The following is a 21614-nucleotide window of genomic DNA, read 5'->3' on the forward strand; positions in this document are numbered from 1 at the left end:
AGAAAAGGAAAGTTCAAACATAATCAAAACTAAGTATATTGCTTGGTTGTTGTTGGATGTTGTTGAGTCAATTTCAACTCATAGCAACCCTGTGTGACAGAGTAGAACTGCCTTATGGGGTTTTCTAGGCTGTAATCTTTACAGAAGCAGATCACCAGGTCTTTCTCCTGTGGAGCCAACCTTTTGATTAGCAGCCAAGTGCTTAACCATTGCACCAGGGCTCCTTACTATATATCTTAGGTATCCAATATATGTGGTGGAACTGTAAGAAATCACCAAGAACCATAAACAATAGAGGCACAATTCTGGAAAATAGATATCGCTGCAGTGAGAGGGAAAAGATAGGACCCTAGAGAAGCCACAGTGGCCATCACAGTGATTGTTGGTATTCTGATTCTCTTAATTGGTGGTTTTCCAGGAATTTGCTGTGTTGTTTCTCTTTAGACCCCATTAAAAAAAAAAAGACAGTTGCCATCAAGTTGATTCCAACTTACGGTGACACCACATGTTGCAGAGTAGAACTGTTCCATAGGGTTTTCATGGCTATGACCTTTCAGAAGCAGATCACCAGGCATTTCTTCCGAGGTGCCTCTGGGAGGGTTCAAACCACCAACCTTTCAGTTAGTAGTCAAATGCTTAACCATTTGCACCACCCAGGGGCTCCTTAGACCCCATCCACTTCATAAATATTTTAGTATATCTACTTATCAGTCCTCAGTGTGTTTATTGAATACATTAAGAAAAATTGAAGTTCTGCCACAATCTCTGAAGAATGCTGTGTGCAGCCTTCAGTGCTGTGATGGTGTGCTAACTGCCACTTCTCCTCAGGAATCTCCAGAACCTGCTGATCCTGACCGCCACCAAGGCAGACCACACACGAGTCACAACCACTTGGACAATTACAACGCCCCAGACATTGCGAGCATTGCCATCAGCAGTGCCCTATATGAGGAGGCTTTCACCATCTTCTGCAAGTTTGGCATGAATACCTCAGCAGTCCAGGTGGGCTGCTTTGTACAGTTGTGTTGACTCTGTAGCGCTTTGCCAGGCTGCACATGCTCCCTCGAGTCCTTGTCTTCCCTGAGACTCTCTAACGCTTGGTTGTCTAGTGCATCTCAGACTCTTGTGCTGTTCTCTGCTGCTCACCAAAGACCCATCTTCCCAGCCTTTTCACTCCTTGTCTTGGCCTTCTCTGTTGGATCACCTTCCATCTGGCAGTTACCCACCATTTCCCAGTAGTTCTCCAACACTCTCCTGGACTTTGATACCTGTTGCAAGGTGGTACAGTCAGCCCTGGTGACTTAGCTGTTTGATTTTCAGAGGCTCCCACACACTAACCCCATGTGATGATAGCCCTTCACTACCATGCTACTTCAACTCACCATTACCATCTATGGCTGACCCCACCTCATTAGCAGGAGCAGTTCATTATCTGAGATTGAGCACCCAGAGTAATTCTTCCAGCCCTGCCTGCCTCGCCTCACCAAGATTGCTTTTTCCTTAATCCTTATCCCTTTCCTCCCAGTCTGTCAATACTTTTCTGGTTTTATCTCCAAATCCATTGTAAACTACATGATCTGTCACATTAATTGCTCTCCTACGAATATTCTTTACTTCCTTGCCTCTTCCTTTACCATTTTTCTATACCTGTTTGTGAAACATCTGGTCTAGAAGCCCTTCTTTTCTGCTCACACATGGCCCTGACCTTGCTCTGAGACCAGACCACCCTATCAAGTGGGAGCAGCTGCTGTTGCTTCCGCCTCCAGTCTCACACGGTGATGGTAAGCACCGTAGCCAAGCCCTCGGGTGCCCTATAAGCCCGTTTCTGCCTGTTGAGCAGTCCATTCCCCATAGCAGCTCCTGTGTGAAACTGCTTATTGTCTTATGCCCAATCACACTGTCTCCTCCCACGACCAAGATCAGGCAGCAACTCCACGCCCTGCTCCTGGTCTCCATTTTTTATACCTCTTTGTTTGGAGTGTCTCTCTTCTCTGTCTGGCAGCCTCCCTGCCCCTGCAACGACCCTTGTCCCTCCTCTCCATTTACATCCAAGAAATTGAAATGACCATGCAACTTTAGGCAGAACATGGAACTGGACAAAAGTTTCTCTGCTCATTGGAGCTAATTAGATGTTGCCAAGAATGAGAGTCCCCTTGGAACTCCTAGGTCCTCATCAAGCACATTGGAAACTTAGGGCATATGAGTTTGCGGAGAGATGTAATGAGCCTGATGTGTGGAGTCAGCTGGCCCAAGCCCAGCTCCAGAAAGACTTGGTGAAGGAAGCCATCGACTCCTATATCAGAGCTAACGACCCTTCCTCTTACCTGGAAGTGGTCCAGGCAGCTAACAGGAGCAGTAAGTGATTGTGCTTTCCATGGGGCTCTACTGATGGGAAGCCTGGCCAAGGGAGGTGGGTAGCTTTCCTAGGAATCTGTATGAATTCTTCATCCAGAGATATCATAGGACACAGCTAAATTAAAGTTTTCAGAAAGAGTCTCAGATAAAGATGCCCCTGTTCAAAATCTTATGCTGTTGGTGGCACTAGCTCTTCAGATGACTATTGCCCTCTTTTACAAGACTAGCCAGTTTTAGCGCAATAGGTATCACTGTCATAATAACTTTAAGGTCAGTGTCTTAGACCCAAAGTTCCCTGGGGAATTTCTTGATGGTTGTTCACTGACCTTTCCAGTGGCTAGAATAAGCATCCTGGCCCTTGGTGAAGTCTTTGCTTGGTGACATAGAGGTTTCCGTCCCCAGGGGCAGCTCACATGTGGTTCTGCCCCTTCCCCTTCTCTTAGCTGGGATGGGAGCTGTTTAGCTGGGCACAGTCCAAGACCTAGACATTCACTGGAGACTGAGCTCTCAGTCAGACATGAGAGGGAGGATAAAAGTATCTTGGCTGAAGACAGAATAGGAAGGAACTGAGCCCCCTGTTTAAAATTTGGCTGAGGATTAACCTGTTTGTGTTTTCTCTCTTCAGCCAACTGGGAGGATCTAGTTAAATTCCTACAGATGGCCAGGAAAACGGGCCAAGAATCCTCTATAGATACTGAACTTACGTTTGCCCTGGCTAAAACCAGCCATCTCTCTGTGCTGGAAGACTGCATTAATGGACCTACCAGTGCCCACATCTAGCAGGTAGGCCATGCTGGTGGAGGACTGTCAGCACTTGCTGTCGAGTTCAGACCAAGGAGCACTCTGTAGAGTGAAGCAGATTTGGGATTGGAAGAACCAAGCTACATATCAAATTAAGTAACTTAAACCTTTAGCATTGCTTTCACGGAGTTCATTCCTAACCACATTCCATGAGGGATAGCCAGCATTATCATTCCTATTTTACTGGTATGTAAATTAAGACCCTTGGAGTTTTGAGATGCCCTTGGTTATACACATCAGAACGATTCTCCTAGAAAGGAAGATGTCAGAACTTATATGCAGGTGTTCGAAATGTTTATCACAAGAAAACAAAATTAACTGATTAGCTTAGAATTAACCACTGTACCACCAGGGCGCCGATAGAATTAATAAACTGGCTAAATAAAAGATATATATTGAAAATGAATAGCTTTCCCACATGTCCATGATAATCAGACAATATAATGGAAAAAAACAACATTCCTTTTTAAATAGGAATAAAACAAAAATATTCAAATAAATCTTAACCAAAAGAGCATTAAATAAAAGAAAGATCTAAATAATTTTAAAGTCAGGCCTGCAGGTCAGATGTTAACCCTGAAAGAAATGATACCAAGAGATGAGGGATAATGAAATGTATTATAACTACAGAAAGTGCCAGAGTGCTCCTCATGAAAGAATGCACACGTCATTGGAATGAATAACTCAAAAGTTGTTTTTGGAGTCTTTATTTCAAAATAGGTTCCAATAAATTTTTAGAAGTTAGGTTAGTGTTTTGAAAGGGATTAAAAGTTCAGCATGTAGTTCTGTAGCCAAAATAAAATCCTAGATACATGAAAGAATTAAAGGTAAAAGTTGAGTTTTCTTTTTACTTAAAAAAATTTCAATATTTATTTGAATGTCTGAGGAAGGAGTTTTTAAGCATATAAGAAATGGAAGAAAGCAGAAAAGAAAATATCAGTTCATTAAATGCATAGAAATTTTAAATATGTGTATTTAACCTAATCTTTGACCTAGTAAATATAGATGTAAAAATCTATCCCAAGGAAGTAGAAAAGATTCAGATACATTTGCATGTAATTATTTAATCATTGCAACATGATTTATGCTAATAAACATTGAAAGTCAGTGTCCAGCAAAAGACAATAGTTAAATAACAACATCCATCAATGGAATATAATACAGCCATTACAAGTATTTGGAACATTGTTCATAATAGAAAAGCCTTTCAAAGTAAGTTCAAAGTGAAAAACTGCATGCACCATATAATAAATGTATACACCTAGCAAGAAAACGATGACAGTGTGATATGGAATTGGGGGTATTATTTTCCTTTTATTTACCTGTGTTTTCAAAGTTTTTTTTTAATCAAAGACCATATAACTTTGGAAATTGCCTTTATAATCAGAAAATTAATAAAAGTTTTAGGAAGCAAAATCTTGCCAAAAATCACCCTCCGAATTAGTAACAGAATTCTTCAAGATAGAGATTTGCTGAGTAAAGAACCAGAGGCACTGCGGGATGTGAAGCATCACATTCCACAGTGCTGGCCCTGGGCACAGACATGGTCTTGCTCTCACCTCCTGGTTTACAGTGGCCGGTGGCCGGATGAGCTCCCTGCCTTCCACAGGGAGGATCTAAAACAAAGGTCAGTAAATTTTAGCCTGTGGGCCAGGTCCAACCTATTTGTGTGTGGCCTGGAGGCTAAGAATAACTTTTAAACATCTCAGATAAACCCAGAGAATGTAACCCTTATAACCTCACACCCTCCAGACATAGAAATTTCTTGTTTTCCAAGAAAACAAAGAAATATTTAACAGGAATATCCTTTCCTATTTCATTTTTAAATATTTTGTTGTCTCTGAAAGTCAGTATATCCCCCCTTTTAAAATTACACTACTATCGACACATCCTCCAAATCAGTAATTCCTTAATATCAAATGAGCCAGTGTTCGTGTTTCCTTGATTTTCCTAAAATTTTTTAACAATTTGTTTGAATTGGGATCTCCAAATGTAGCCTAGTCAGTGCAATTGGTTAATCTCTCTCTTTAATCTCTCAGTTCTCTCTCTCTTTTTTTTTTCTCCCTTATCATTTTTTGGTTGAAGAAATTACGTCTGGTTTGTTGATTTCCCAGAGTCTGGCTCCTGTTGACTGCACCTCATGATGTTTTCCCTGTTTGTTGTTGTTGTTAGGTGCTGCCAAGTCAGTTCTGACTCATAGGAACCTCATGTACAACAGAACAAAACACTGCCTGGTCCTGCACCATCCTCATAGTCACTGTTATGCTTGAGCCCATTGTTGCAGCCACTGTGTCAGTCTATCTTGTTGAGAGTCTTCCTCTTTTTCGTTGACCCTCGACTTTACAAAACATGATGTCCTTCTCCAGGGACTGGTCCCTACTGATAACATGTCCAAAGTACTTGAGATGAAGTCTCATCATCCTTGCTTCTAAGGAGCATTCTGGCTATACTTACCAAGACAGATTTGTTCATTCTTCTGGCAGTCCATGGTATATTCAATATTCTTCACCAACACCATAATTCAAAGGCATCAATTGTTCTGTCTTCCCTATTCATTGTCTGGCTCTTGCATGCATTTATGAGGTGATGGAAAGTACCATGGCTTGGGTCAGGCACACCTTAGTCCTCAAAGTGACATCTTTGCTTTTTAACACCTTTAAAGAGGTCCTTTGCAGCAGATTTACCCAATGCAGTATGTCATTTGGTTTCTTGACTGTTGCTTCCATGGTCACTGATTGTGAATCCAAGTAAAATGAAATCCTTGACAATTTCAGTCTTTTCTTTGTTCATCATGATGTTGCTTATTGGTTCAGTTGTGAGGATTCTTGTTTTATGTTGAGGTGCAATCCCTAGTGAAGGCTGTAGTCTTTGATCTCCATCAGTGTTTCAAGTCCTGTTCTCTTTCAGCAAGCAAGGTTGTGTCATCTGCATGACGCAGGTTGTTAATGAGTCTTCCTCTAATCCTGATGCCCTGTTCTTCTTCATATAGTCGATCTTCTTGGATTATTTGCTCAGCATACAGTTTGAATAAGTAGGGTGAAAGGATACAACTCTGATGCACACCTTTCCTGACTTTAAACTATGCAGTACCCCTTGTTCTGTTCAAATGACTGCCTCTTGGTCTATGTACATGTTCCTCATGAGCACAATTAAGTGTTTTGGAATTCCTATTCTTTGCAATGTTATCCATAATTTGTTATGATCCACAAAATCTAATTCTTTTGCATAGTCAGTGAAACACAAGTGAACATCTTTCTGGTATTCTTTGCTTTTAGCCAAGATCTATCTGACATCAGCAATGATATCCCTCATTCCACATCCTCTTCTTGCAAAATTCTATCATACAGTCTCCAGCATCACTTCTATCACAAAGGCCATATTTTCCAACTACCAATCCTTCTTGTTTCCAACTTTCACATTCCAAGCACCAGTAATTATCAATGCATCCTAATTGCATGTTCGATCAATTTCAGACCACATAAGTTGGTAAAAATCTTCAATTTCTTCATCTTTGGCCTTAGCAGTTGGTGCATAAATTTGAATGATAGTCGTATTAACTGGTCTTCCTTGTAGGCATATGGATAATATCCTATCACTGACAACGTTGTACTTCAGGATAGATCTTGAAATGTTCTTTTTGACAATGAATGCAACACCATTCAATTTACTTCATCATCTCCTCCTAGAATTTTGCAAGACCAATGACTTCTTCATTGCAAATACCTTTTTTCACCAACATAAGTGGTGACTGTACACATGGACCTCACGAGATAGAATACACAGGAATCAAATCGACTACCTCTGTGGAAAGAGAAGATGGAAAAGCTCAGTAACATCAGTCAGAACAAGGCCAGGAGCCAACTACAGAACAGACTATCAGTTGCTCGTATGCAAGTTCAAGTTGAAACTGAAGAAAATTAGAACAAGTCCACGAGAGCCAAAGTACAACCTTGAGTATATCCCCCCTGAACTTAGAGACCATCTCAAGAATAGATTTTACGCATTGAACACTAATGACCGAAGACCAGATGAGTTGTGGAATGACATCAAGAACATCATACATGAAGAAAGCAAGAGATCATTAACAAGACGGGAAAGAAAGAATAGACCAAAATGGATGTCAGAAGAGACTCTGAAACTTGCTCTTGAATGTCGAGTAGGTAAAGCAAAAAGAAGAAATGATGAAGTAAAAGAGCTGAACAGAAGATTTCAAAGGGTAGCTCAAGAAGACAAAGTAAAGTATTATAATGACATGTGCAAAGACCTGGAGTTAGAAAACCGAAAGGGAAAAACACACTCAGCATTTCTCAAACTGATAGAACTGAAGAAAAAACTCAAGCCTCAAGTTGCAATATTGAAGGATTCTATGGGGAAAATATTAAACGACACAAAAAGCATCAAAAGAAGATGGAAGGAATACACAGTCACTGTACCAAAAAGAATTGGTCAGTGTTTGACCATTTCTGGAGGTAGCATATGATCAGGAACCGGTGATACTGAAGGAAGAAATCCAAGCTTCACTGAAGGCATTGTCGAAAAACAATGCTCCGGGAATTGACGAAATACCAGTTGAGATATTTCAACAAATGGATGCAGTGCTGGAAGTGCTCACTCATCTATGCCAAGAAATTTGGAAGACAGCTACCTGGCCAGTCGACTGGAAGAGATCCACATTTATGCCTATTCCCAAGAAAGGTGATCCAACCGAATGCAGAAATTATCGAAAATATCATTAATATCACAGGCAAGTAAAATTTTGCTAAAGATGATTCAAAAGCAGCTGCATCAGTACATTGACAGAGAACTGTCAGAAATTCAAGCCGGATTCAGAAGAGGACATGGAACCAGGGATATCATTCCTGATGTCAGATGGATCCTGGCTGAAAGCAGAGAATACCAAAAAGATGTTTACCTATGTTTTATTGACTATGCAAAGACATTTGACTGTGTGGATCATAACAAATTATGGATAACATTACGAATGAGAATTCCAAAACAGTTGATTGTGCTCATAAGGAACCTGTACATAGATCAAGAGGCAGTCATTCAAACAGAACAAGGGGATACTGCGTGGTTTAAAGTTAGGAAGGGTGTGCGTCAGGGTTGTATCCTTTCACCATACCTATTCAATCTGTATGCTGAGCAAATAATCCAAGAAGCTGGACTGTATGAAGAAGAATGGGGCATCAGGATTGGAGGAAGGCTCATTAACAACCTAAATTTGAATAATAGTTATATTCACTGGTCTTACTTGTAGGCTTATGGGTATTATCCTGTCATTGATAGCCTTGTACTTTAGGATCTTGAAATGTTGTTTTTGACAATGAATGCGATGCCATTCCTCTTCAATCCTGTCGTAGGCCAGTACCAGTCCATTTCGCTCACTAATGGCTTGGATATCAATTTTTATGCATTCCGTTTCATTTTTGACAACTTCCAATTTTCCTAGACTCATACTTCTTACATTCCTCATCATAATTATTAATGGATGTTTGCAGCTCTTTCTTCTCATTTTGAGTTGTGCCACATCAGCAGATGAAGGTCCCGAAAGCTTGACTCCATCCACATCATTAAAGTCAACTCTACTTTGAAGAGGCAGCTCTTCCCCAGTCGTATTTTGAGTGCCTTCCAACCTGAGGGGCTCATTTTCCAAAGCTATATCAGACAGTGTTCCACTGCTATTCATAAGGTTTTCACTGGCCAATTTTTTCAGAAGTACACTGCCAGTTCTTTCTTCCTAGTCTGTCTTAGTCTGGAAGCTCCACTGAAACCTGTCCACCATGGGTGACCTTGCTAGTATTTGAAATACCAGTGGCGTAGCTTCCAGGATCACAGCAACACACAAGTCACCACAGTACTACAAACTGACAGACGAGTGATCTCCCTGTATTTCCTTTAAATTGGCAGTAACTAGAGTCTTAAATGATCATTCCCTTTGATACAATCCTTCATTTATTCATTCATCCAGCAAACTTGTATTGAATATCTACTCTCTGCCAGGGTAGGGGCTGTGGGTACAGGAGTGAAAATAGTAGTTGAATTTCTGCCCTCATGAAGGATTTGAAAAATCCATCCAAGAAACGTATAGCATGTAAAATGGTAAGTGTAAAGGATTAAAACGCAGCAAGGAATGGGGGTGGTGAGACATGTTAGGCAAGTAATGGGCATGAAGGTGGGCATTGCCATTTTAGACAAGGTGGCTGGGGAAGGTGTCTCTGATGTGGGGCGTGAGTATGCATCCCTCTAGGGGAAGAGAACTTAGAACAGAGAGAACAGCCAGTACAGGGGCCCTGAGAGAGAGGATATGTACTGAGGTAGCAGTGAAGAGGGGTTGTGGTGGCTAAAGCAGGACAATCAACAGTGAAACTGTTCAGGATTAAAGTCAAAGAGGGGACGTGGGGAGGAGCCACCATGTGTGGGACTTGTGGGCCATTGTAAGAACTCAGGTTCCTACCCTGGGTGAGACTGGAGGATTTTGAGCAGAGGGAGGGATGTGACCTGCTCTTGGTGTTAACAGAATCCCTCTGGCTGCTGTTTTGAAAATAGACTGAAGGACAAGGGCAGAAGCAGTGGGCGCAGGGAAGAGGCTATTGCAGTAATCCAGCAGGAGTTGATAGTGATGGAATAAAGTAGTTGAGGTGACTGACAGCAAGTAGTTAGTCTCTGGATGTGCTTTGAAGGCAGAGCTAACAGAGTCTGGTGATAGGTTGGTGTGAGAAAAAGTGAAGAAACAAGGTGTCTCTGTTTTGGGGCTGCAACTGTCCACCACTGGCAGGATGAGTTTACACTCATGGATTGGGGAAGAATGTGAAGAGCTTCCTTGGGAGATGACAGGAACCATGTTTGGACTAGCTTGAGCTCTACCAGACATCCCAGTAGGTATGTGCAGTTGGGCGTAGAAGTTAGTTTTCTGAGGAGGAGTCTAGACTAGAGATGGAAAGGTGGTAGCCTACAGCATGCAGATGATGCCCACAGCCGAGTGTGTGAGAACATGGCAAGGCAAGGGGTGGCAAGTAGGGCACGGGGCCAGATACTGAGGCTGGGCAGAAGCTGGGGAGAGACGAAGACTCCGCTGTGGAGATTGTGAGTGGCCAGAGATGTGGGGAAAATCAGGAGGGTTTGTCCAGGAAATGGAAGAATGAAGAACAGGTTTGCTGGGAGGAGCGGACGAGTCAGATGCTCCTGAAAACTGCGGTTCAGCAAATCAAGAGTCGGGGACAAGAGCTGACTGGAGTGGGTTCCAGAGGGGATGCAAGAGTCTGGGGACAGCTCTCATAGACATTCGGGCACCTCTTTTGAGAAATGTTGCTCTAAAGGAAAGGATAGAAATAAGGTGAGGTCAGAATGAGTAGGATTTGTTTTGTTTCCTTTTGTTAAAGATGGAGGAAATAACAATGGTTCCTAAGCTCATGGGAATGATTTAGTACAGAGGGAGGAATTGAGGCAGGCAGGTTGCTGGGACACTGTCCTTGAGCAGGTAAAGAGGAGTGGGGTCAGTTGCACCAGAAGAGCTGGCTGCAGTGACGTGGTGATCCCCTCATCTGTAGTGAGAGAGAAGATGAGGCATGTAGACCACAGACACAGAGAGGGGCAGACATGGCCATGGTGCTTGTGGAAAGGCTCCTCTGACTGTTTCTCAGGAAATGGGAAGCCAGGTACTCCACTTGAGGAATTATTGGATTTGAGGAGAGAAAATATGAAATAGTCGACCAAAAAAGAGTGTACGGATTAAGGAAGTAAGATTGCTAGTTCTGTGAGCTCATTTAAAAGTTTAAAAAAAAAAAAAACAAACCCAAACTTGTTACCGCCAAGTCAATTCCAGCTCATAGCAACCCTATGTGACAGGGTAGAATTGCCCCATAAGATTTCCAAGTCTGTAATCTTTACAGAAGCAGATTGTCACATCTTTTTTCTGCAGAGCAACTGTGGGTTTAAACAGCTGACTCTTCAGTTAGCAGCTGAGGCAGCTGAGTGCTTAAACACTGTGCCACCAGGGCTGCTTCATTTAAGGTTAATGATCATGAATTTAAAGGAAGACTACTCAGCACTTTTGGTTTCAATTGTCTGTATTTAGCTCTGCAGCCACTGGTATGCAATAGGTGGAGAATTGGCTGTAACCGGCACTGGGATTTAGCCACATGAGTCCGACCTAAGGAGTTGAGAATGAATGCAGAGTCGTATAGACATGGAGTAAGCTGGGCACAGACTGAAGGTACTGAGGGGTAGAGTCGATGGACTGGTGGAGTTAGGGTGCTGGAGGCAGTGTGCTGTAAAAGAGGAGCTAGGCAAAGAGTGCGTATTTGTGATGGGGATTTTAAGGGGGTGGCAGCCCTTGGACAAGATTTAGGGCATGGCCATGGCATTGACTAGCTGTTGTTGCGAGGTCTTCACAGCAGAGGAAGTCAAAGAATGCTAACATTGCCAAGGAAGATCTGTAAATGGCAGCAAGAACAGGGCTGGGGGTGCTGTCTGACACAGGCTCACAGGTGGCAGTTTCTAGTGGGGAGGAAGGGGGTGGCCTGAAAGCAGAGAGAACACACCTCCTCGACCTCAGGCCCAATGGGTGCAGTGTGGGAGATGATAGCCAGGCTTGTGAGGGGGCATAGTGTCAGGGCAGAGGCGGGCAAGTGGTGGCCGCTCCCCAATCTGTACGAGGAGCTTGTCGTCTTCCAAGTTCCCTGCAGTGGCCTGTGCTTCTGGTGCAGTTAGAGTTACTTACATCTGTAAAAACATAAAAATGCCTCTGCCATCAAAGAACTTAAAACCACCTCTGTGAAGTTTTTCCATTTAAGAGTGTCTCATAGAGACCGGAAGAACTGGATGGTACCTGGCTGCCATTACTGATCGTTTTGATAAAAAAAAAAAAATTCTATAGAAGAATCTTGCTCAAAAGGAGGAAAAATACAGAATAGAATTTCAAGTTCTCAGTGGAATCCAGACTTTCTGGAGCCATTGAGTGTAGATGAACCCCAACAGTATTGCCCTGAGATAATCTTTAAACCTTAAACCAAAACTATCCCCTCAACTCTTCTTTGAACCAAAAATTAGCTTATCTTAATTAGTAAAGTATGTCTACTTTGAGCATTGTGGTCTTTTAAAGAATGATCTGTGTGAGATCAAATGGTCAACAGCAACTCAAAAGGTTAGATGAGAAGTTTAGGGGGCAGTGAGTTTAAAAAGATGATGAGAATGGTTACACAACTTGAAGAATGTAATCAATGTCATTATACATGTAGAAATTATTGAAATGGTATATCTTTTGCTGTGTATACTTTCTCAAAAATAAAAAAAAAAGTGTCTTACATAGCTACCCAATTCTTTGTAGGTTGGCGACTGCTGTTACAGGGAAGGAATGTACGAAGCTGCCAGGCTGCTGTATAGCAGTGTTTCTAACTTTGCCTGCCCGGCTTCCACCCTGGTCCACCTCGGTGAGTATCAGGCAGCAGTGGACAGCAGCCGCAAGACCAACAGCACATGGACGTGGAAGGAGGCAAGCCACAGAAAGTCCCAGCAGAGTGCTGGTCCAGCAAACATTCTCTCATTGTCCGTCCTTCTGTACTCCACACTTTTGTGTCAAATGGGATGAGTGTGGGATCTGCCTCTTGTCTAGTCAGTGTTCTCAATCCTCTGGGATGGCTCAGAGAACCTAATAAGCCAGCATTTATGGTTAGAAGCAAAGGCACTGTGAACCCCGTGTCAGGCCGGTCACTCCGAGAAATTGTTTTTTTAGTACATAATGTGTTCTCTTTCCATATTATGATTGTAATTTGAAATGTTTTAAGTCATATTACCTCGTTAGTGGCATCATCAATGTGTGTTGACATTACTGGTCTTTTGTTGGATGCCAGACATGATACACCAGGTAAGGGGAGCTGAGGTGCCCTCAGTTGTAGGGTTCTGTTGATGCTGACATGGTGGTAAGGTGTGGGAGAGGGGAAGTGTTCTGTAGTCCTAGGATTAGGTCTTAGTCTCCTAGTGAGCCTTCATCCCAGGGTTGGAACCTTCCCAAGTGCTTCTTGCCTTTTTTTCCACTTCTTAGATAAAACAGGAAGGCTAGAGAGGTCTACTCTAGTCAAGCTGTTTCCCATGTGGGCAGGCTGTTGTCAAGGAGAACAGAGCACTATTTCAAAATGATTACTTTCCTCTCCCCCTGCGGGGAGCAGAGGGAACTTTTCTCTGACCTTCACAAGGAAGACTTGGTGGGGCTTCTGGAATGAAACTCAGAAAAGTATGGGCCCTCCTCCCCACAAGGCTGGGCCTCCAGAGGTTTTTTACCTTTCAGGCATGTCCATGCTCAGTCTCCAGCGATTCGTCAGTTACCCTGTAAGTGTTCCTGCTGATGCTTGGCCCTGCTGCAGGCTATGGTCTCTGGTCCTGAGAAGCGGTGATGCTCTGTATCTGTCTCTCCAGTTTTCGGGGCAGCAATTTGCTCTGTGCTCTCCACTCTAATGGAACTAAGAAGAATTGTTGATTTTCAGGTTTTTTGGGGGTTTTTTCTGCTTTTTTCTTGTAAAGACAAGAAAGATGACTTCCAAGCTCCTTACATGCTGGATGGGACTATGGTTGGTCTTTTGTGGCAGATTGGTAGGGTGAGCTGTCTTGAGGCTCTCTGATAATATAGTCATCTGTTAGTGGAAAAGAGTTTGTAAGATGATGTGCAAAAGACTGAGCTTCAGTGAATCTCTGAAGCATGGTTTGGTAAAAGATTAGAATCAGCCAATATCAAGGTCCAATACCAGGGCCTTGGTTAAACAGGGTACACATTGCAACTCTACTCAGCTGTTCAAAATGAATAGGCGGGTTTATGGGGAAACGTGTTTTCAATATGATGTGAGAAATATGTTGTAAAGTAGAATGTACAGTTTCATTCCACTTTGCACGTGTGTGTGAGTATGTAAGAGGGGTTTGGTGAGGGTGCTAATGCATAAATCACACATAGATCATAGTGGGCAAAGATTATGCCTCAGGTTAAGAGTGATTAGCTATCTCTGGGTGATTTTATAATTTGTATTTATCTGTGCTTTCTGCCTCGTCTGCAGTGAAAGCATGTATTGCATATAAAAGGTGAGGAAGGAGGGGAAATGCTCACGGGCCAAGCTGTGTTTGTGGTGCATGGTTGGTTCAGCGCGATCCACGGAAGCAGTTCGGTCACAGTGCCTCCTTAGTCTGTATGAGCAGCAGGGTCGTTCTGCACAGAGCAGCTCTTCACTTCTTAAACACTTTTTATCATTGAGTATACATATAGTATGGTATATAAAACAAAAGTACAGTTTAAAAAAAAAAACTCTAAGGCAAACTCCTTCCATGTAAACAGCACTCGGATGAAATATGCTCCACTTGTTTTTTCTCCAATCATAGTTACTTTTGAGCTTTGATAAACCCTTTCCAAGCCCCCAAACCTGAAATTCCAGCATGACTCTCCTGTCACCCAAACAAACCTCCATGTCACAAGTCTTAGAAGTAATTCATGAGCTTTCTTCTTTCCATGGTTTCCAATACCGCCTTGGCCTGCAGATTATAAATGTCAATATTTTTTCTCCAGAGTCTAGTGGCGTTCATCTTATAGTTATCCACTTGTTCAGGAAGCCAACTTAAACAGCCCCACTTGCTGGTGTTTCTGCATTTCCAGGTGCATATCTGTAAGCCCCCTGTTTTGGTGCTGTTTCCTCTCCTGAGGACGCTCACTCAGACCTTCCTTCCCCTAGGTGTGCTTTGCCTGCATGGATGGGCAGGAGTTCTGCCTTGCACAACTCTGTGGTCTTCACATAGTCATCCATGCAGATGAGCTGGAGGAGCTGATCCACTATTACCAGGTAACTAGCCCCTCGTCGGAGATGATCACTATTGCTAATGAAGGTCCTGAGTGACACTGAAATGCTCCTAACGAAGGGGCAGTCATTCTCTGAGTATGTGATGAGTCACAGTATTGCATCTGCAAATAAGTATAAAAAATACAGAGCCTTGTCTCTTTGGGGAAAGTTCTTTCGTGCACTGGACATCAAGTTTATAAGTGAAATTCACATGGGCTTGTTAGGCACCCTGGGCCTCTTGGCTGGCTAGTGTTTTTTGTTTGTGAAAACACTCTCACTGCTCCTGGTCAGTGCATCTGCAGAAACCCAGTCAATGGCTTGCAAACTGGGGAGAATCCCTGGGTAACTTGCTGAGAATACTGGGCTAAACATGGCAGAGCCAGGGTCCAAATCCTAGTTCCCATGGTGTGCAGCGCCAAGGAGGTAAGACTACTAAAACTTTAGAGAAAAAAAGTTTGAGTGTCCAGGAGGGAGAACCCAAAAGTAGCCCATTTGGAAGGGTAGGGGCACTGCATGTTTGTATTGTACTTCTGCTTTGCTACTGAGTGGCTGAAAGATAGACATCAGCATGTTTAGGGGCCTGCCTCTCCACTGTGGGATTCCTGCAGCTGTGTGGTCATGCTAGGTGTGATTAGTAAAGACAGACCATTAGACTTTGCTTAGCTCTGTTACTGTTCCCATGGAACTCAGCCCCAGCCCCCTCTCTGCGTGAAGAGTAGCCTGGAGGGGGCTCAGTGAGTCACAGGACTCTGGGGCCTTCCTCATGGGACCTGTGAGCCTGTGAAAGTGCATACATTGATGCCCACAGTATCAAGCTAGACTTGATGACTTTTAAATGATAAATGTCCTCCTGTCACACAGAGATTTGAGAAATCAATCAGAGCAAGCAGAGAAAGTAATAATGTAGTCCAGAGGCTGGCAGAAAAGAGTGATTCATTTGTTCAGCAAATGTTTGAACACCTACTGTGTGCTGGGCATTGTTTTAGTGAACAAAATTGTATCAGTGAACAAAATTGTATCAGTGAACAAAACAAACAAGTCCCTATTCAGATGAATTTCCATTCAGCGAGGTTGACGGGCAAGAAACAAGCATTAATGAGTAAATCATGTAGTATGTTTGAGGTGATGAGTTACGGGGGGAATAGAGCAAATTTGGGAGGGTAAGCATGCCAGGGTGGATAGGTTGGGTGGGGTTTCATAAAGGGGTGGTCAAGGTATAGTAGGACTACTTGAGAGGATGACATTCGAGCAAAGACTTGAAGAAATTGAGGGTCTTGGCTATGTGAATATTTGAGAGAAGAGTATTTCAGGAAGAGTTAGCAGAGCAAAATCCCCAAGGTAGGAGCCCCTGAGGCTGGAACCTGAGAGTAAGGGTGAGTGGAGGAGGGCTGGACCCCAGACCTTTATGAAGGACCTGGGAGTGGGGGGCACATGGAAGGCAAGAGAGCAGCTAGTCACTATTGCAGCAATCTAGATGAGAGGAGATGGTGGCTCAGCCCAGGGAGGTGGTGATGCAGGGTGAGAGGTGGTCAGAGGTAGGATGTATATTTTGAATGGAGCCTTGGTGGCGCAGTGGTTAAGAGCTGCAGTTGCTAAACAAGAGGTCAGCAATTTGAATGAACCAGCCACTCCTTGGAAACACTGTGCAGGCAGTTCTTCTCTGTCCTATAGGGTAGCTATTCATCAGAATCGACTCAACGGCAATGGGTTTGGTTTTTGATTTTTTATTTTGAAAGTGCATCCAACTTGATATGCTAATGGATTATATCTTAGTCTCCTAGTACTACTATAACAGAAATGCCACAAGTGAGTGGCTTCAACGAACAGAAATTTATTTTCTTACATTTAGGCTAGAAGTCTAAATTCAGGGTGCTGGCTTTAAGGGAAGGTTCTCTCTCTGTGTGGGCTCTGGGGAAAGTCCTTATCTGTTTTCAGCTCTGTTCCTCAGTTCCAGTCCTTATGGAGAGAGGCATCTATCTTCCCCCATCTGGGCTTGCATGCTTCTCTGTGCCTAATCTGCTCTTTTATATCTCAAAAATGGTTGTCTTAAAACACACCCTAGACTGATATGGCCTTATTAACATACCAAAGAAAACCCTATTCCCAAATGGGATTACAGCCACAAGTAAAGGGGTTAGGATTTAAAATACATATTTTGGGGGCACACTATTCAGTCCATAACAGATTGTATGTGGGATGAGAGAAAATAGTCAAGGATGACTCCATTTATTTTGGCTTGAACAGCTGTAAGTATGGCATTACCGTGAGTGGAAATGGGGAAGACCAAAGATGGGAAGAGCAGGAATTCTGTTGTGGACATACTGTGAGCTGCTAGGTAGATGTTCAGAGGTGTCAAGCAGGCAATTAGAAAGATAGAGTCTGGTGTTCAGAGAGGAAACCCAGCTGGAGACAGAAAACGGGGAGCTTTTGCCATATTGATGGTGTATAAAGACACCAGGTAAGAAAGGCCAAAGATTGAGCCTGGGACCTCCCACATGAGCAGGTTGAGAGGGGAAGGAGCAACCAGTAAATTATGTAAGAAGAAAACCAGGAGAGAGTGAAGTTTCGGAAGCCAAGAGAACAGAGTGATCAGCACGTCAGGTGCTGCTGAGGGGCAGATGACAGGAGGACAGAGAGTTGTGGCCACTGGTGACCTTGAGTGATGGGGGCAGAACGAAGCCTGATTGGGTGGGCCTGAGGAAACAGGGGAGAGGAACGGGAACAATCCTTTTGAGGAGTTTTTGCAGCAGAGGGGAGTAGAGAAATGGGATGGTGGCTAGGTAGGGTACATGGGGTTAAGAGAGGCTGTTTTAGGATGGGAAAAGTAACAGGACGTTTGCAGGTGGCAAACTGTAGAGAGGGAAGTTAATGCAGAAGAGAGAATGGGAAGGGTGCTGGAGCAGCAGCCTGGGGTGGTGATGGGACTGAGAGCTCCAGAGCTGGGAGCACAAATAGTGTATCTGCAGGCAGAATGTGTGGCACAGAGCTGGCAGAAAGGAGGGTATGGAGGCTTTCTTCTAAGGGCTTCAGTTTTCTCAGTGAACCAGGAAGCAAGGTCATCAGCTCACGTGAAGATGGGAGGGAATGTTGGAGACTTCCTGGGAAGGAGAGAGAGTTCTCTCAGGAGTAGGCTAGGCGCTGCCAGGCAGCCTTTTGTGCCCTCTTGTGGTGGGAGGCTTTCCATGTGGTTGGGCACTTCTCCACATCAGGCATGATGGGTAGCTGTGACCAGGGAGCCGGTCCTGTTAAGGGGGGCATGGCTGAGTGAGAAGGAGTTGGGGCTGGATTCACGAGGTTGGCTAAACTAATCAGCCAAAGCATTTAAACAAGGCTAGAAGGGAAAAGGACATGTGGGGAGAGGGTAGTGAGACAGTAGGGGGTCCTAAGTAGAGTTGAAGACATAATTGGCATCAGGGTCCCAGAAGGAATGAGCTGTAGAGAGAGAACGGAATAAAACTAATAATCTTCAGACTCTTTTCATCCCATTTCTTGTTTTGTTTTTTTCGTATTTCTTTTCATAAAAATGGGCGATACTTAGTAAACTGGACAATTGCAGTGAGGTGGGCTGCTTTCCAAAGACTGAAAATTGTCACATGATTCAATAAGCTGAGAAGTTTTCTTCACATGCCCCTGCTTGAAATCATTGACAGTCATGGGATGAGCTTTGGCTGTGGGAGGCTGCTGTCTGGCTTGCTTCACCTCTGCCCTGAATGTCACCGTTGGTCTTTCAGGACTGGGGCTACTTTGAGGAGCTGATCTGCCTGCTGGAGGCAGCCCTGGGCCTGGAGCAGGCCCACATGGGCATGTTCACAGAACTAGCTATCCTCTATTGCAAGTTTAAGCCACAGAAGATGCCGGATCACCTGGAGCTCTTCTGATCCCGTGTCAACATCCCCAAGGTAGCTGAGCCCTCCTCCGGGTTCTGGCTGTGGTGTCCACGCATGGGGCAAGCTCAAGCCCTTGGCCTGTGACCAACCCCCAAGTGCTGAGAGCCACAGAGCAGGCGCATCTCTGGGCTGAGCTGGTGTTCCTCTGTGACAAGTATGAGGAATATGACAATGCTGTCCTCACCATGATGAGCCACCCCACCGAGGCCTGGAAAGAAGGGCAGTTCAAGGACATCATTGCCAAGGTAAGAGAGGGACGCAGAGCGCTAGCCAGTGCCTGCTTCTGCTGGGCCCTGACCTCAGTGCGGGGACCCAGGATGGGTAGGGTGGGAACGTCATGAGCCTAGTATGTACCACACCCACGGTGAATCGGCACTTATCTCCTGTGACTCACGCCACCCTCAGGCAGGCAGTTAATTCCATCTACACAAAGGGAACTGCTCTTAGGATGGGTCAGTAATTGGTCTGGCACACACAGCTGGGCTGGTGGGTCTGTGAAGCCTAGCCTGTATGTGAAGCTATGCCTTTGTGGCCCGCTGCCCCCTGCCTCCCTGAGCCACACTCCACAGTGCACTGCAGCACCCAGGCCCCTCACAGCCGGCCCTTGGCAGGTGCTCTTCCTTCTGCCTCAGACCCCCACGCTGTCTCATCACTGGGCTGCCCCTCTTCATTAGTCACCTCTCAGCTCGGGCGTCCCACCTCAGACCCTGTCTGCCCGCCCACTTCCTGTTTTGCTTTTTCTCATATTTCTTTTCACCATTTGACATTTTTCTCTTCATGTCTCTCCCATGAAAACACCAGCCCTAGAAGAGTGCAGGCACCTCGTGGCTGTACAGTAAACATGTGCAGGGTGGACGGGTAAGTGCAGAGCAGGTGTGCAGGCCTCTGAAACCCTCCCCTCCCAAGGAAGTGCTGCCCTCCCACAGTCAAGTTGGACTAAACCAGGACCCTGAGTTGCTCTACCAGCAGCCAGGAAAATGTTAGATGGTGCCAGATTTGGTGAAAGCACCAAGCAGGACTTTATAATTTGGCTTGTGTGATCTCTGAGTGGGGTCAGCCTTGGGTCCTCCCTCTCTGTTCAGTTCCATGTGCAGGGTAGTGGGTAAACGAGATGACATTCCTGACTACTAGTCCCTGGTCCTTTGTGATTGTGTGTCCTCATTTCATCCCAGTGCCCACAAATCTCTCCCTTTGATGTCTGCTAGTGAAAATAACATCCTGATTATATTGCCGTCCTGTTGCTCTCAGTGGGTGCAGTGGGCCCTGATCTCAACAGGGGCCATGAACGGCACAGTAGCCCCTTTTATGTGACTTTTGCTCCACAAGCAGCTACTGGGGGGCAGATATGCTGGCAGGTTGGGTTGCTGGCCAGGACCTGCACCCTGCACACGGAACTGAACAGAGAGGGAGACCCAAGGTTGACCTTCACTCAGAGACCAAACAAGCCAAATCATAAAGTCTTGCTTGATGCTTGCACCAAAACCTGGCACCAGCTTTCATTTTTTTGGCTACCTCAACTGGACCTTGAACGGACAGCTGGCCCAGGTCAAGCTCGAGGCCACAAGCAGGAACCCCTTGGAGGGCATGCGTGCTCCTCAGCGTGGTGTGTGAGGTCAGTGCACGGCTGCCAGAAGGCCTCACCCTGGCCAGCTCCATGGTCGCTGGTGGAGGGTGGCGGTCACAGGTTGACATGGACTCATGCATGTTGGGTCCAGAGATGTGGGACCTGTACTCCAGCAAGTCTAGATGCACCGTTTTCACATGCTAACCTTTCTGACAATGGGCCATGTTTTAAAATTCACAGTGTGTCATGGTTTACTTGGTAGCACTGCTTATTTCTTAGCGGTACATAAAATGACAGGACATCATCCAGTCATCAGTGCGTTGTTCGATGACGGGTGGGCAGTGAGGATCTGGTCTTACGGGCATCTGACTGCTGCCAGCAGCCTGGCCTCCCACAGAGGGGTGGAAGGAGCCGCGATGCCAGCTGGAGTGTCCATGGTCAGTCCCATTCTTGGTGTGATGTTCGCTATGCTTCTGGTACCCTCTGTTATGTAGAAGAAAACTCCTATCAGCAGGAGCCACTCCCTCCTTCATGAAGACAGGGTAGGTGGTAGAGATGTCATTCCCAGCAATGGCAGGAGGACGCTAGCTGATGTGGCAGTCCAGCGGCCAGCTGGCAGTCAGAGGAGTGACATTCGGTTTGCATTCTGGGCACACAAGCAGAGGGACTTTGGTGTCAGCCTGCCCCCAGGCAGGTGGTGGAGGGTTGAGCAGGAGTCTTGCTGACACAGAGCAGGGTTTGCATACTGGCTCAGCCATCACTGCCTGTATGACTTTGGGCAAGGGGTTTCATTGTTTGGACTTCAACTTTCCCATCTGTAAAGTGGACATAATGTTTCTTGCCTTTCAGGTGATCTATGGCAGGTGCTTGGCACACAGTAGTTACTTCTAACAGGTCATGGGATGCCGTAGCAAAGAGCCCAGGAGGCCTGAGTTCAAAGCAGGTTGCCCCTGAGTGTGTGCAAATCTCTGAGCCTCAGTTTTCTCCTCTACAAAACAGGAGTACTACCCTGTCCCTCAGGGCTTTGGGGCTCAGTGGAGATAATCGGCACGATGTGCTTGGACAGGCACCATGGCAGTGTCTTCATTAACCATGGGGTGAGGTCCTGGCGCATCATCAGGCAGCCTGCCCGCACTGTTCCCGCCACAGCTCAGAGGAGGTGCTGCCCAGGGACAGTGCTCCCCAGACAGGAGCACA

The 21614-nt window shown here is 45.0% G+C and overlaps 1 protein-coding gene across 1 annotated transcript in view; it reads left to right on the top strand.

Moving 5' to 3' along the window:
• Positions 1 to 21614, top strand: part of CLTCL1 (clathrin heavy chain like 1) — a 239482-nt gene that overhangs the window by 205729 nt on the left and 12139 nt on the right. Inside the window, 9 exon segments of the mRNA XM_012559608.1 lie at positions 829 to 881; positions 884 to 1002; positions 2167 to 2188; positions 2191 to 2355; positions 2981 to 3138; positions 12482 to 12646; positions 14862 to 14969; positions 18698 to 18873; positions 18957 to 19098. Coding sequence (XP_012415062.1) covers positions 829 to 881; positions 884 to 1002; positions 2167 to 2188; positions 2191 to 2355; positions 2981 to 3138; positions 12482 to 12646; positions 14862 to 14969; positions 18698 to 18873; positions 18957 to 19098 — 1108 coding nt within the window.

The sequence above is a fragment of the Trichechus manatus genome, unplaced genomic scaffold (genome assembly GCF_000243295.1).
Source record: "Trichechus manatus latirostris isolate Lorelei unplaced genomic scaffold, TriManLat1.0 scaffold00282, whole genome shotgun sequence".
Lineage (NCBI taxonomy): Eukaryota > Metazoa > Chordata > Mammalia > Sirenia > Trichechidae > Trichechus > Trichechus manatus.